General features: G+C 33.2%; 1 protein-coding gene across 2 annotated transcripts in view; it reads right to left on the reverse strand.

The window, feature by feature from the left end:
* Positions 1-17,800, reverse strand: part of TUSC3 (tumor suppressor candidate 3) — a 112,019-nt gene that overhangs the window by 46,495 nt on the left and 47,724 nt on the right. For both annotated transcript variants that reach the window (XM_053976288.1, XM_053976289.1), the window contains exons 4-6: positions 15,935-16,075; positions 15,250-15,390; positions 5,362-5,451 (exon numbers count right to left, since the gene is read on the reverse strand). In XM_053976288.1, the coding sequence (XP_053832263.1) occupies positions 5,362-5,451; positions 15,250-15,390; positions 15,935-16,075 (372 nt within the window). The remainder of the gene's footprint in view (positions 1-5,361; positions 5,452-15,249; positions 15,391-15,934; positions 16,076-17,800) is intronic.

Raw genomic sequence — 17,800 nt, forward strand, 5'->3', positions numbered from 1 at the left:
CCACAACCAGTAAAGTCCAGGAAGACAAAAAAAATAGATTCCTGTGTGGCATTTAATCTGGCTTTACAAAAATGGCTCTTGTTCTATTAGTAACAGAAGAACATGAACCAGTTATTCCCATGTGCCATTCTGGTTTTCTGCCTTAAAGTATATTTTACTGCATTGCATTATCATTCTATCTTCAGATACCTCAAAAATTCATGTATTTGAGGCCTCCCTGATTTCTGACATAAGAGCTGTTCTGAAGAAAATAGTTCTTCCAAATGAAAGTAAATGGCTTCTAGGAGCCCATTTACACTTAGCAAAAGGAAGGCAAAGAGTAGGGGCAAGGGGTGTTTATTTTGGCAGTTGAAAGTGGTATCAGTCAATTAAAATTTCTGTTGTTACAAGAAGCAATTAAAACCTGGCAGGCTTTTAAATTTTTATTTTATTTTACTGAATGCTATCATAATAGACTACTTACTATGTTATTACTTGTCTGAGATCTGGGTTTACTACATGAGAACATGTTCCATCTTTACTCAGACAAAATAACAGCAACAGAATGGTACTATGTGAACTTCTACAGCATTTATGTGTCCATAATTGACCATTTAAGAACACAGAGGTTCTAATCCCTCATCTCAGCAACACTTCTGTCCTGACCATCTTCCCACCTCGTCTTCCCACAATAAAAAAAGAGTTCCAAATATTGTGTAAGGTTTCCCTTTTCTAATGTCAAGGTAGAAACACAGGTTATACAGAATGCCAGATACAATCATCCTTGCAATCTCAAAAACCTTATGCTGCCAATTGATCAATTTTTTTACTAAATCATGACAGAAATTTAATTTAAAAGCTTTAGAGACCCTTTACTTCTTGTAGCTTCTGAATAGACTCACTGCTTTGATAACAACGGGAAAGCTATTTAATTAAAAACACTCATAACTAATACACTACTCATTTCAATCCAGCATGTCATTATAAATAATTGTCTATTCCAGTAAAATATTAAGATATATTTTCAACAGTACTATGGCTGTGATTTGTGGCAACAGATGCACCAAAATATTGCTGTGGTGAAAGTCAGGGCAATCTGGATACCTTCTGTTAGGTACTGATAATAACCTGTATGAACTCTTTTTTTTATCTGAAAGCAAGACATACAAAATAATATATCACACATTAAAGTTACTTTTGTCTGTATTGCACTGCTACCATCATATGGCTACTTTTAGAAAAGTCAGGCTTTAAAAAGACAATCTTGGCAAATTTTACTTCAAACATGCTTCCAGATGCACTGAAGGCCAAAGGACAATGAATTTAATGTGACTGACTGAGCTTGAAAGGGTGAGTTGTTACTTTAAAAAGTTTCAAGGAACAGTTCCTTGAATGTATTTTATATTAGAATATAAAACAGTTCCTTGAGTATATTTTAATTAGATTACTATCAGAAACCATAGAAGAATTAACCTTGGTAAGTGACATTTTATCCTGCTTAGCAGTGGAGGATAGTGAAAATTAAGAATCCCAATATTCCTAGCATAAATTTTTCAGAATGAATACCTTTGTTTTGTATTGACAAATGAAAAATATATACTAGCAGTCAAATATATTTTTCATTTAACTTCAGAAACATACAGCTTACTACATAACTGTATCAGCAAGAGAAGTGAGTAAAGATCAGTGGTTATAAAACTACTGACAAAAGGTAAGTGGGGGAAAAAAACAGGGTGAATAAGCTCTACAGTTAAACAAATATTTATATTTAATATGATATTATAAGGTGTTTTATGTAAAAGATCTTTTAATATACAAACTGCTTCCTAAGGACACAACTTGTGTTATTCTTAAGGAATTTCAACAACCATTTAGATATAAGACAATAAAAAAAATCCAATTAATATAGTGGCAAATAATACTATTGTCCATTTCACAAAGCATCAATTTACACAGGAAAACCAGCTAATATCTAGTAATAAAATGCCATAGTTTCCTCTTCACACAAAAAACTTTTCTAACTTCTAATACTTTCTTTTAAGAGAAAGCAAGAAAATTACAAGTCTTGGAAACCATGCTAATTCAGCATTTTAGATCAAGCTTGTCCTTTTCCCTGGTCTCATTTAGAGCAAACTTCCAACCATTTAAAAGATGCAATCTTGAGCACATTGCACAATAAAAATTGTAGAATTTGTGTGCATAATAATAATAATAATAATAATAATAATAATAATAATAATAATAGGCAGCTAATTCATGGACAGATATACATAAATGCTCTCTTAGTCATTGCTGCTATTTGGTTAAAAGTTAATGAAAATCTACTGAGAATTCTTTGCTATTAGATCAATTAAATAGCAGCAGAGTTACCTCTACAGAAGGCTCAAACCCAGGTAATTGCTTTCTCCATTTATGCTTCTCTCACCATCAGCTCTATACAGATCAAGCTCTGAATAAAAATCAGAAGTCTCACGAGATTTTACACACAGATACCAACAGAATGTTTAATTATCACTCTCAGTCCCAGTAAAACAGGTTCAGATTTTAGCATAACACAGTCAGTAAGGGCCCAATCCTAACAAAATTATTTGGCAAAAGATGAAGAACTCTAGAAATAAAACAGAAATAAAGTACATGTCAAGATAGAAGACTAGCACAGTTTTATGAACTTAAACCAGAAATGAAATAGAAAACAATGTTACTGTCTGATTCAGCTTTCTACATAAAAATGGATGCCCTTCCATGTGGACCCAAAACCTGAAATTAGTTGATATCAGTAGGGAATAAAGGAACTATCTGCAACAACTGCAATAAGAGACACCATCAGCTTCATAGAATAGACCACACAGAAATATAAAAATATGCTTTCAAAGCTTCAAAGAATACAGTCATGCAGTTAAAGTAGCTTAGGTAATCACAAACAAAATACAAAAGCCAAGTTTTAAGAACTGGTGATGTTATGCGTACAAGATACTGGCAAGAGTAAGTATTGTTGTCTGAGCAAAGGAGACAGATGTCCTTTCATCTTTTGAAAAACCTCCAGGAATTTAATAACAAATTAAGTGTCATCTAAAATTACAGCAAGAACAAATTATATAATAGGAGATATTTGAGGCAAAGAACAGTTTATGAAGACAGAGTATTACCATTTTCAAAGTCTGTTGGCATATCAGGCTAGTATAGAACTGAACCACTAACTTATATGAAATAAGAAAAACTAAGAATCCATAATTTTGAACCTAATAATAAAACTATTAAGCTTGATGAGCTATTCCTGCAACCTCTAAAAACCAGAAATTTCCATGGTAAGACTGTCAACAAAGTTTCAGAGTATTAAATACAAGAAATTGCAAAAAATTGACATGCAAATTTGGAATTGTTACTAAATACTAGACATTGGAAAGAAAGTGATGAGTTAAATTTCATCTAGATGTAAAGACAGCAGCTGCTGACAATTCACAAAGTGTTACAGTGAATTATCATGGTTGAATAAATCTCACAGAAGGTTAGTTAAGCACATTTATTACTTCAAATTCACAGAAACACAGGTAAGTGTTAGAAAAATGAAACAGGAAAATGTTCAAGTGTTATTTGAAGGAGGAAAAAAAAACAAACCACAATGTAAAATAGAAAAGTATTTATAGCCTACTTATTAAGCTTCTAACACTTCTGAAGTTAGAGCTTTAAATGACAATTATACTGGTCAGTGATACATTAATTAAAGTAGGATCTTGGTAATCCTTCATTTATTCTTCTTTTAATTCTTAGAATCTAACTGGTTTTACTTACTGCCACATACAAAGCAGTCAGATCACTGACACATACGAACAAGGACAGACAGGTGAATCAGAGGTACAAAAAACTTACCTGAAGTCATAAAAAGCATCAAAGCCAGAAAAGAATGTATGTTGACCAGTACAATTGATTAGTATCTAGAATTTAAAACCATCTTTACCATTATTTCCATCACTTAGTTGTGTGTACTAACATTGCCAAAGTAGTAGCACTTCAGACATTCAGGATATGAGTTCACACTCTAAAAATGTAGACAAGCCAGCACAAATTCAGGAATATTTCAAAATTATTAAATGTAGGGTATACTTCCAAAACAGGCTTTAAGACAAGCAGTGTGTGTAAAAATTGAATAAGTGTGTGTAAAACTAATTTGTCACAAACAGTGATTTTCGTATACAATATTTCTTCTTTCTGTCACTCCATTGAAAAGTGTCATAAAGGCAGTAATGAAAAATTCCAAGTTTTCATAAACAGCATTTTATTGAGGTTATTTATGTATTACCAAATTGTATCTGAATAACAAAGTTCACAGACGAAATCCTGTTCTATTATGACATCCATATTCTGCTTCATTCCTGATAAAACACAGATCAGTATTTAATTTCAAACCATCATTTTTTGTTACTCCAATTAAGATATGACACAAAGAGAGCTTAAAATAAGTCTTTTCTTTGAGATGTAATACAGTTTCCTTGAACTAGTGATGGACAAAACTGAAAATAGCGCAATAGACTGCGAGTAATAAAAAAAAAAGCTTCCTGGTCATTGCAGGTTTTGTAGAATTGCTTTAAAAGTCGTAAATAACAAGGAGTGATTAGGAACTAGCCAAGGTCATTTTTACTTTCCTAACAGGCAAAGAGAGTTTATTCTTCTCTGATGAACATTTGATGATCTAATGAACATTTGTTAATTTGTAAGCAGGAAGAAGCAAATAAGGTAATCCTTTAAAGGCAGCAATAACAGGATATAGAAGTAATTTTGGCAGGAGTCAATGGTAACTACTTAGTAAAGCTGATAAAGAGTTTAAATTGAAGGAGCACAGAGATACAGGAAAAAGCATTCTGTAAAAGTTAGTGGAAGAGTTACAGACATGATGGAAAACGGTGTAAAGCACATGAACATACTTGGCATCTCCTTTTCTAACTAAAATGATTGGGAGAGGAAGGTAAGAGGTTACAAACCTCAAAGGTTTGTGCAAAAAAAGGTTTGTGTAGCCTAAAAGGAGAAACAAAACACTTTTTTTCCACTGTGTGAGGAAGCACATCCCTACAAAAAGACACAACATCTACATTTATCATTGGGCAGTGGGAATTGTGTGGTATGGAACGATTTATAACACATTCACTACAGCTAGGAGCTGCAGAGAGAGAAGTTAGAACACAACCACTCATTTCATTGCTCAAATCAGAGATGGTGGCACCTTCTAAAGATCTGAAATTCCAAAACAGACTCTGATTGCAATTAGTTTAAGACTCTGATAGACTTTAATACAGACCCATGGACCTGCAATTATTCACAATTGTAGGCTCACTGTAGCAAGTGACTGTCTACACATCCTTTCCCCTCAAAATAAAATTATCAACTCACCACTTGTCCATTCTGAGGATTTTTATGTGCATACGGTGGTCCACGGATGTGATTCCACATCTGACCAGATGTCATAGCAAATACAACGCACTAGAAAAAGACAGAACAATATAGTCATTAATTTACTGTGAAGGACTGAACAAAAAACCATTCTGCTGGTTACTCTTGCTTTAGATATGCTTGTTTTTTTTTTTCACTAATCAGACACAGTATCTACCTCTATTTGTATTTTAGGATAGTATCTTCAGATGCACTGCTTTCATGAATTTTTTCATGACTTCTACCATTCTGAAAATGAGTTAGCTCAAGCCAGATTTTCCAAATCTCACTTGAAATAAACCTAAATTTATGCACCACATTTACATATCTACATGAAAACAAGTATTTGCAGCAGTAGAAGGCATTGCAAATGTTCTGGAAACTCAAGATTTATACAACCTTCCATGAAAATATTTCTGCCTCTAAATCTTAGACAAATATTTAGCTTACCTTTTTGTTTTCATATGTCTGAAATTATATATAATGTAATACAAAAAAATCCAGATATTAAAAAAAAAAAAACTGTCCTATTTTATGAAATTCTCATGATGTGTCTATATGACAGAGATTCATTTTAGCTATGACAAATAGCAATGGTTGATTTGTTGAAAAGGTTGAAAATTCCCAACAGAAAAAAGTGTGAGGTTAGGTTAGGGATGCGTAACAACTGTGAAAACAGACTTTAATGCTTGTAGAAGATCATACTGTAGAATGTACATGATAAACGCCAGTCATACCAAGAGTCATTAAGACTATTTTAAAGAGGAAAGCATAGTATTTTGGATTACTAAGTGAGAGAAATAGGATATATGTATCATCTAAATATGTCTTCTGTTTTATCAGTGTAGATAATCTTTACAAAAGCTACATTTTTAAGTACAGTACATGCTAATTTTTACCGCACATTAGAATTTCAAATAGCATCATAAAGTCATGAAGATATGGCAGATGGATCATGCCATAAAGGCAGATGGATCATTAATGTAAAAATTTGTACCATAGTGTGGCAGCAGCTCTCTGGCCACAGAGAGCAGGCACAGACTTTCCCAGGCATTTTCCTGGGGAAGGCTGTGAGAAGATCAGAGAAAAGAATGAGAAACAATTCTTATCTGCACTTGTTGCACCTGCTGTTGTGCACCCGTGGAATGTGTCATGGAGAATTGTTTACCAAAGGGTGATTTCTTAATTGCACACTGGATGGTGTTTGGATTGATTGACCAATTAGGTCAAAGCTGTATCAGACTGGCTGGAGGGGTTACTGAGTTTATTAGTAAGTACAGTATAATACAGGATAGGACGATATAATAAAGCAATTGATCAGCCTTCTGCAATCATGGAGTCAATGCTAATTATTACCTGGCTGGGGGTCTGCAGTGACACCATAGTGACTAACTAGACCAGGGTTTACTAAAAACTTTTAGAGTGTTTTTGTTGAAGAAGGTTTAGCAACATGTTTGTGAAGTGAATATAAGCTAGTGTAGCTCTGTATCCCTGTAAATGCAGCATTGCTACCTCTAGAAATATGAACACGGCCTTCCTATGGAATCTGGTCAACATTGATTCAAATCTGTCTTGGCTTTCCTGGCTTTGGGTTTTGTTTTCATTTGGGGTTTAGGTGGTTTTTTTGTTTGGTTGTTTTTTCAGGTTGTTTTTTTTTACTGTTGCTGTTTGGTAGTTGTAGGAGAGGACGGCTTTACCTATTTAGCTAAAACAGCAGTTTTTCCAAAGACCAGGTGACCATACCTAGTTTACATTAAATTGGCATTTTTTTCCCCTCTATTCTTTTTAGGATGAAATAGATAGTACCAACATATTGATGTATTACAGTAGTGATGAGATGACAGCAGAGGCAGCCAAAGTGTAAACATAGGCTACAATGTGTCAGAATTGAATGACAAGAAATGATGCACAGGATTATACTGCAGATCCCAAGCCTATAAATAATCCAAGAGTGAATAAAGAAACACAGACATGGGAGTTTGTAGAAAACAGTTTTAGTGCTAATAAAGAAAACAAAGGACAAGCACCCAACATATTTAAGACCACCTCGATTGACCCTGTAAATTCTGATGTAAAATTTTGTTACAAATCAGTGAAGAAGTGCAAAGTGGAAATAGCCCCAAGTGGACTCTAAACCAAGGAGGAAGTAAGCAGCATCATACTTCTTCCAGCAAAGACCATGGAATGCTGACAACTCACCACAATACAACATCACCCCAAAGCAAAAGAATGATCTGCAGATCCAGAGAGAAGCAGTGGAAGAGTAACCATGACATAAGAGAAAGGTAAAGATACCAAGAAATGTATGCAGAACGATTTAATTGTGGTGTCATTAATGAGACTTCTCTTGTAATAGAAGATACATTTTCAAATACGGTTTAATTACTGCTTTGTTGTAATGTTATGATTTTAGTTACAATAAGAACAGGATCTTATTTTTAATATAAAATGTGTTTCATTTTGCTTTTAACAGGATTTAGAATGTAACAGCATAATAACTAACATGGCAGATGAAGACATGCAGGTAGTGATTGCCAGCAAATGGATTGTGTTTTAATTAATAATATGCAAGAAGATGAAAAGAGTATACAGTGAGAAGGGTATACTGGGAGAAGAGTAGCATAGCTATTTCTATACCTTGCAGATTGTTTTAGCAGAGAAATTTATACTGCAATTTTGGTGATGACTCATATTATAGCTTATGCAAAAGCACGAAAGTGTAGAAATTGAAAATATGGGTATCAAAAGTGAAGTGAAAGATATTTAGAAAGGCAAAAAATTAGCTGAAAATTCAAACACTGAAAGATAACAGATGCATAGAGTACACAAATTGTGCCTCTCTGAAAGTGTGTTTTCCATGAAAAGTAATTTTTCTCATTTTTAAATTACTGTTTGTAATTTATAATCTCTAGGACCAAATCTGCTTCCATATGGAAAGATCAAAAAGACTCTACCCCATTTTATATATAGTAATATATTTTATAAATTATAAATCTCCCAAATTACTGAAGATCTTTCATGCTTTAAATACTATACTGAGAGACAGTATAATATCTAGCAAAAAAAGTAACTAGGAGACACAATAGTGGGGAGAAGAAAATGTCAAGTATAAACATAAATGAAAAGCAAGGACTCAACAATACGGTTATTTAACCTGAAGGCATCTTTCACATTCTTTCAGTTCAGACTGTTAGTGACCAAAAAAACTAATTTGGTCTACAACACACTGAATCTGCAATTATTTCCTTCCATCATGTTCCTTTTTATGATGTTTTTCCATAAACTTTTTCTGCAGCCAAAATAAATTTTTCAGGTTCTCCCCTGTCCTTTTCCAATCTTCATCTATTTTAAGTATCCTAAGAACAGAGCATTTTCATCATATTCCTTATGCAAGAATTTAGAATGCTACATACAGTGCTTGACATTAAAGCTCATTTTGCTGTGCTCTATATTTTCCAACTACAATCATCTGTGTAAAAAAAAAACAACATTGGAAACTACAGACTTCTACTGTTTGTAAAATACGCACCATTATTTGTAAAACAGAGGCATACATCTGTAATTCATGCTGATACACAATGTTTAGCATTCCAAATGGCATAGTTTCCATAGGATCCCTTACTTTGGGATCCAAAAGTTTCCAGACTAACCATTACTGTGAGTTGATTCTTCCCAGTTAGAAACTTTGCCAAATTAATTCCTACAAATGATCAACTTGTTCATATTTACTTTCGTATGCATGCATACTTTCATATGGTGCCTTCCTGCAATTTTCTTGGATCTTGTCGAAGTTCAAAGGATGAAAAGTGGAGTAAAGGAGAAGATTCAAGTTAAGCACTTATCTTTGATCACAATGCCACTTTTCCATAGCAGAGTCTGTATTTCAGCAGTTCTACAAAAAGGAATACTACAGACACACCCTTCCTCCATCTGCTCCTTCCTTCTTCTTGTCAGACTCCAAGAACAGCACTAACTGCTGCATGCCACCTGATTTATCAATGGAGTTCAGGGTTTTTTTTCAGGGTTTAAGCTATTTTAACAGCTTCCAGATTTAGGTAGCTTATTTTGCATCTAAATGATAAAAGCAAGAAGAGTATTTGGCTCTGTAGCCAAACACTGGTGTTATAGGTGAGTACACTCCATGTGTAGATGGATCTGCTGCAGGACCTTGTTAACAAATTAAAGTGATGCTTCCTTGATGGCTTCCATCCTTAGTTTTACTAAGGGGGAGACTGCTTTAAGCTCACCCATGGTGCATTTGTGTGTAAATCACAAGGTTTCTAAGAACAGATAAAAGATAAATTAAGCACCAAGAATCCCAGCAGAACCCTCAATTGCAAGCAAGACACAATTTCACAGGAACATAAGCAGAAATTCTCAATTGTTCTTGGTTTTGCAAACTTTGCAAATTATTTATTATATATTTATACAACCCCTTCTCAAAGGCCCAAGTTTTGTTTAACACTGTCTGCTAGTTCATCAAACAAAACTGCTGGAGACTTAAAAAGTCATTTAGTATGCCTTTTGAAGGGAAGCTTCCTATTAGCAGATAGTATACAAAACCAATAATTATATATATAGATATATATATACAAAACCAATGCAAGTTTACACCCAAGAACATAGAAAACTTTGTAATGTAAGAAAAATAATGAATTTTAGATTAATTTATGGATATAGTTGAATTCAAGCATAGGTTCAATAAAATGTTGACACATGACTGTTAGTTGTACACTTTATTTCTATATTGTTCTGTATATGTTAATTCTAACTATTTCAGAATTACTGTTTTAAAGAAATGTAATCCTTTCTTATCCAGTTTAGCTTTGCTTTTGCATTCAATGAAGGTTCTCATGCTATGAGATCTGTATTCCATTTCTAAATCCATCACTTATCAGACTCTCCAATAAGAGATATGCAATTAAAGGACAGAGTACAACACAGAAGCAAAGGGAATGGATTTTTGTATCTTTAAATGTGCATCTCTAAAACCTCTAACTACAGGACGAAAAGGAAATTAATCAGAATTTATTGATGTTCTTCTGGATGCCTATCTAGTCACACAGAGAAACCTTCATTTTTCTGTTTATCATTGAATAAAGCACATTAATTTTTTATCCTCATTTCCAGAAAGGGGTGGAAAAGTCACTAGTAGCCATAAGACCTTCCAAGCTCCTTCGGACCAATAACTGCTGATGAATGTACTATGTGGTGTAAGTACTGGGGAGTGTATCCACACAGTACACATTTCTCATACCCATTAACTTTTATGAGAACAGTAAACACACACTTTGTCTCCTCGTTCAAGTGACCTGTCATATTTAGCCCAAGAGAATTAAATCCTAGGCAGTTGCCTTCTAATGTCAGCACAGATTTTGTCTTCCCTGATTCCACAGGTATATAGGCAAATCTGAAATATACGCATAAAGTAAAACTGAAAATTACATGCAGAAAACAACAAAAAACAACAGCCTGGTACAGAAAATGCTGTCAAAAGACAGTCTAGCCAGAACAGAACAGAAACTCTCAGCACACATACTGTTGTCTAAAATGAAGCAATTCCTTACCTAAACTGTTAGAACCTTGCCTAGTTTATACCATCTGATCTTCTGCCTGCTTAAGAAATGAAGAGTCCTGAAGAGTCTGAATTGCTTCTTGTTACCAGCATAAAAGTCCTTTGTCATCTTTGTGTTGGCATGTCAGAGGGAAAATATCCATAGATGAATAGTAGAATTTGAATTAAAGCCTACAATAATCTAGGGGATAAATTTACATGTGATTTCAACACATCTTTTGGGATATTATGTACTGGGACTCAGTCGTTCTGGTTTGCCATCCTAAAAGTCTTCTGGGTAATGTTGCAAGTGAAAATGCCTAAGGCATACAAGATTCTACCAGAGCCTGCAATGCTTCAATGAGGGCATGAAACCACAAATATTCCTGTGGTGCAATCTAATGCTGAGGGCAAAACCAATTTCATGGTCTTGTGTGAGCTGGCATTGGAATCAATGTCAGGGATGAAACCTGTGGTCTTGCTTCTGCAAGTCTATCAAAACTATTAGCTGCATCATCAAAAATTGCATTGCTAAATATTTTTCTAAAAGAGTACTGGAAACATTGTCTATGAGACACAACATTTTTATATCAATGAAGTTATCAAATTAACATTTCTGGGTTCCCCTGTCAAAACAGCACAGACTCTTTACGCTGAGAATTTTCTTCTAATTTTTAGCAACAGATCATTCAATCAGGCAGAGTGACACCACCCATTTTTCATTTAAATAAAAAGTAACCAACTTTTTGTTTTCTTTTTTTTAAGATTTAGGAACATGAAAACTGTTCAGAGCAAACTAAGAAGCTCTAACAAAACAAGAAAACAAGAGTCCTCTGTTTGCAATTATACAGTTTTCAGTCACTGAATGCCATAATCTCTATAAAAAGCCTTCATTTGAAATTAAAAAATGTTATTTTCAGTATGTTTAATGAATACTAGCTACCTAGCAGTACACCCAAAAAGCATTTAAACCCCAAACCTAAAGCTTTTAGAAAAGTGCTTTTGTGCTTTCTCAGCTCTATAGCATCTGAAAAAGCAACTGCCAATAAGGAACAAAATAATTGTCATTACTTCTGCTGAAAATGCAGGCTTTCTGTTCTGTTTTTTTAAACATCTTGCCAAGATTTCTCTGTTTAATTTGGTTTTGAAAGTTCAAAAAGGAAAAAAATATTCATTAAGAACATTATGATTTAGAATTAAGTATTTATTACTTATTTATACCCTTCATAACAAGCATTTTCCTAGGCATTACTTTCTCTCCTTAACTAGATACCATCTTACCAATTTTTCCTTTTAATGAGCTTTTATCAAAAAAAGAAGCTCTAAGTTTACTGGTAGGAAAAAAGCACTATGTAAGAGAATAATAACCATACAATATTGAACATATTATTACCTTATATATTAATATTTTATATATATATATATTATTAGTGACTGCCCATTTTCTTCTATAAATCACAACAAATTTTAGTCATTAACTGATGTCATCTGTCTGCAATCTGGAGTCCCTGCTGATTCCACCAAAAAGAATTTATAAAATTAACTTGTATGCCTGTGCATGTCTCAAGTCCAAAAAGACTTCTGGTAAATATATGATCTTTGCTAAACCATCACTTTACAGGGTATGGGGCTTTTACTACATTGTGAAGTCAGAACAATAACAATTAAAATAGTAAAGCATTGGCTCAATGCCATGATTAATTACAACATACTTTCAGATATAAGACCACTTCCTAGAACATCCTTTAAGTGCTATTAATTTTTAAAGTAAACAGAATTTTACAGGAAAAAGCATTAGCAACAATATAGGGCATTAATGCCATTTTAGTTACTTGCTTGTCTATACAATTGGCAGGACGACAATTACTGAATGACATGAATACATTTCTTAAAATCTTTGATTACATTTGGATCTGTCCTCAGGAGTTCAGCTAAATGTCACTACAGGTTTTCTACACAGCAATTAACAGTCATGTTCATATTGCACTCTTGAGCTTCTGCTAAAGAAAACAGCAAACATTGTAAGAAAAAATTGATGCGTTCCTTTTCTCTTCAACTATATATTGCAGCTTGTAGTAGAATGATTCTACGATTTGAAGAACTCGTTTTTAACCTCTGCAAGACAAAAACAACAATTCCACAAAACATTGAAATAAACTTTTCATCTGAAAAGTCTGAGGTATGAAATTGAGATAAAATTGCTGTCTCTAGAGATAGAGTGCATAGATAAACAAAGGAAATACCACTGATTACATATCTTTATTTGACTTTTTGACACAAGTATCTATTTTCATGTGATAATTATTGTTTTAGTCAGGTTGTTGCTAAAGATTAGAAATCAAAAAAAAAAAGTTAGACTGATACATTTCAAATGTGAGATTAACCGGTAGTAGAGCATCTTTAGAAAATATTATCATTGAAAAATAATGGTAACCTAGAAAAATATACAGAATTAAATATGAAAGATGTCGGGAGAGACATGTCAAAACTCTGTGCTAGATCTCGGGATATTCCAAATGACTTCCTGGGACAGAGGAGACATTCTGATCCTGGCTCTCTAGATCAAAAGGAAAGTTCATTCTACTTGAAATCCAGTCTTAGGGGTGGTTTATTTGAAAACTTGTTCTGTATTCCTTCCTCAATGTATGGTGTAGATTAACAAATTGCTTTAATAAAGATGTTTTCCTACACTAGTAGGAAAAGCTATGACAGCACATGAGAGAAAACAGTATTATCAGTAGCCATTATTCAAGATTAATGCCAAATATTAAAGAATTCTGAACAAAGAGCTTTCCTTAAGTTCTTATTAATAATCTAGATATAAAAATTAGAACTCACCAGATACTAGGTAATTTTATCTTTTTGACTTTTATGACATAAAGGCTGCCAAAGGCTCATCAGGTGACAGTACCACAAAAAGAAGATATCTTCTCACATTGTTGAATCAGAGCAGAATAGTAAACCAAGAACATGATATTGAAAAGGAAAAACCAGTTTTAGGATAACCTAAGTCTAGCAGAACTAAACACACAGAACTATAAGAAAGCCCAGGTTGAAAGAGACCTCAAAAGACCACCTGGTACAAGCTTTCTTGGGAAAGGGAGCCTAGATGAGAAATAAAACATGAATGCTGACGTACAAACAAAACTCACATTCCATCCACAATCCTAGGCATGTCCTTTCAAGAAAGGTTAATTCATATCAATACAAGTTGAGGAAAAGTCTTTAAAATGATCACAGGAATAAATAATAATTTAAATGGCAAAAGAATAAACACTTCGTTTATATTGCAAAAAATACGTGGATGAATTTCTAAAAAGTAGTGTTCTCCATTTATATAGCTACTAGTGCAGTAAAATATGGGATTGGACTCAATAATTACAGACACTATTCTAGTGTTGAAACCCGTGCTTCTGATGCCATGTGCCTGAAAATTAAGCTTTTGATGCTGCTCCTCAGATTTTTCCTCTTCTCTCAGTCACAATGACGTCAGAGAAATGAGCGCTTGTTTATACACTATAACAACATCCACTATTCCTGAATACTATTTCCTGTTTAAAACTGAGACAGCTATGTTGCACATCCCACATTTTTCATCAGTCTACCCAGTTATTTGAAAACCACCATGTAAATAAGCACAGTGCAATACACTATTCAGCAAATTCAAGCTTCATTCATTATTTATGGTTTTGAGGATTTAGCTGACTAATATTTCAAGCAGACTTGCCTAGATCTAGTCTTTCCTCAGAGCTAACACTAAGATCATCCTATTCTCATTTAGGTTAACAGTAGAATGTTAAGGTCAGTACTACTGAAATCAGTTTTGGAAACAAGTCCCTCTTTTTCTTTGTTTCTCAGATCTTTTATCACTGTCTTAGAAACATAAGCCTTTCTTTTTTTCTCAACCTTTCATTACTCTAAAGTGATATAGTAGTGACACCAATATCTATGCTAAACCAATTGATCAACATTTTGGATTTTATCCAAAAAAGGCAAGTTGAACCATAGCCATAAACACCAGTAACAATTATTGGAAATAGTTTCATACTAAAGTTCAAAGAAAAAACTGCAGCTATCAGAGAATTTGCTAATTTTCAGTGAGTCACTCATAGTAACTGATACTCACTTCTTATGAGAATTAAACCTAAAATCTGGATTATAAATCTTTCTCTGACAGTATCATTCTGAACAATGGACTAATACAATGGTTTTTAATTTTCCCTGTATATAATGAACACATATATGCTAAGATAAGAAATTAATAAAAAGCATATTAGTAAGGAAAATCTGCATACCAGAGCTGCCATGGCCCAGCCAGTTTTGTTATAGATGAACTCTAGATTATTTCTTCGCAGATATAACAAGCCACCAACAAGAGACACCAGAAGAGCCAGTGCAATTGTACCAGAATAGTTAGGAGGCCTGAACACTCTAATCTGGAAGGAAAAATGCAAATACAGATTGTAATAAATGCTTATATACAGATCATCTTCCATGTAAACATAATGGAACACCTGAAATCTGGTTTCAGGGTCAGAAAGACTAGTCCCTAATATATAATCTAATAAGAAAAAATAGTACTTTCTTTAATAAGCACATACTATGAAAAATGTTCATGTTTAATTTGGAACTGTGCAACTCTGAAACATTATTTCTTCAACAGATTTACAGGCTGTGTCTGAACTAAAAGCAGCTACCTTCTAATCTAAGTGTTTTGTATTAAGTTTTGTAAAGCACATTTTATTTATTAACAACTAATTATTACTGCTTGTTTTTATCTAGAATTAGACTATAACAAAGCAAGAATGGAATATAATCTTCAGAAGTTCTCACAAGTACAAAAATGTTATTTTTTTAATGTGTTGTAGAACCCTCACTTGACAAAGAAAGTTATAAAGGAAAGATGGAATTTATCGTCAACATGTCTCAAACCACAAAGACACATTTACCTTCAACTTTTAAAATTGCTGAAAGACTTACATGAACATCTGTTCTGTCAGCTATCCATTTAGCTAGCTGTTCAGCTGCAAATCCGATTCTCTGCAGGTCAAATGTGTCAGCTCTCTTGGGTTTACCCTTCGGAGGAAAATGCATGAAAGTCGGAGCAGAGTTCATATTCAGCTACAAAACCAGGAAAAACAGCAGGAAAAAAATTAGTAACCTTATCCTCAAAATATAACACCACTATAGCCTCAATAACACAAATCTAATTAGTGTAAAAATATCACTTGCCTACATATATGACATTTTTTGAAATATTCTCATATTAAGTCCTCCAAAAAGAGTGCTCACAATATTCCTTCCAGTAGATTCTTCAGGTTGTTCAATTATTTAGAATGTTTCACCCACAAGCTTTTCTATATAAGAGTATCTTATGCTTTAAAGTTCTCACACACTCTAAGACCTTTCTTGTAATTGGTAAAAAAGAGACTCTGCACCCAACCAATCTATTAAAGTACATTAACTTATAATTCTAAGGGAGCAAAGTAGCTTGACATTGTTTGGTTAGAAGAGACTAACCACTAGTGACTCGGCTTTTTTTGAATCCAAAAAGGACTGGATAACTAGGATAACTGGATAACTGGATAACTATGGAATTTGCCCTAGAAGTTACTGTTTATTCATGTGTTGATGCCACTGGAACTATTCACAGTATATTAAAAAATCCTCAAAAGTGATAAACAAATAGATCTACATATACATTTGCTATTTGAAATTTTGACTTCAGCTTTGCAAGGTAGTATAGGAAAATGTAATTTCACTATATAGAATTCCTCAGTATTCAGGCCACCTCAGAAATCATTCAATAAAGCACTAGAAAAAATGAAAATTAACATAAACAAAATCAGGGGTAATACTTAAGGGTGATGCAATATGGAGCTTTTTAAATAAAGAAGTAAGTTTTTTTAATTCCTGAAAAATTAAGTTCACATCACATTAGCAAATATGTTTTTCATCACATCACATTAGCAAAAATGTATATTGAATCAAGTACAAAGCTGAATTTATCAACAGAAAATACCAACTATTAAAATATTTTCCATCTAAGCAAAAAAAAAATAGTCCTCTTCTTTACTGAAATGATTTGGAAATAAAAAACATTCCAAGAAAGGCTAAGACACATGTTGTCAAATAGTTAAATAAAATATTTCATAAGATAAAGAAACATTCAGACGTTGTATGGAGTTTGGAGGCAGCTGATCTGGAACTGCTTTGTCATTTCTCTATAAACACGGCAAAAGCTGCAAAAATCAAAATCACATTACTTTTTGGTTTTTTGCTATGGCATCACTGATGCCAAAGTCATTACATGACTTTGCACACATAAATGTAAAGTCAGAACTGCATTTCCCTCAAATCCACCTTGAAATAGTCATTAGTATACCTTATTCTTAACATTCTGTCTCTTAAAAAAAACCCTCTTACATATTTATGTTTAATTTTCTCTAAATGTAAACATGATTTGAATTGCAATTTTTTTTTTAATTTTTAAAGCAAGATCTTAAGCCACTAATAACCATTTTTACACAATACATTCTAATATTTCAACTAGAAGTAAAAATATTTATTAAACATACTATTTAAACTTTTTAAAGTAAGTATTTAAAAAAGACATATTAATCTTTTTCCCTGAGCATTTTAAGTCACACACTTCACCAAAAGGTATTTAAAATATAGAGATACCTTCAAAGTTTTTCACTCCTCCTAATCTGCACTTTTAGCTTCAATCAATGGACAAATATCAAAGATAAGCATGTCAGTATTTACTATTCATTTTCAAGAGATGCCATTTTCCTTGATTTCTCAATTTCAGAGCAGACCTTAAACTATTCTCCAACTTTTACT

This window comes from Vidua macroura, chromosome 4 (assembly GCF_024509145.1).
Source record: "Vidua macroura isolate BioBank_ID:100142 chromosome 4, ASM2450914v1, whole genome shotgun sequence".
In the NCBI taxonomy this organism is placed as follows: Eukaryota; Metazoa; Chordata; class Aves; order Passeriformes; family Viduidae; genus Vidua; species Vidua macroura.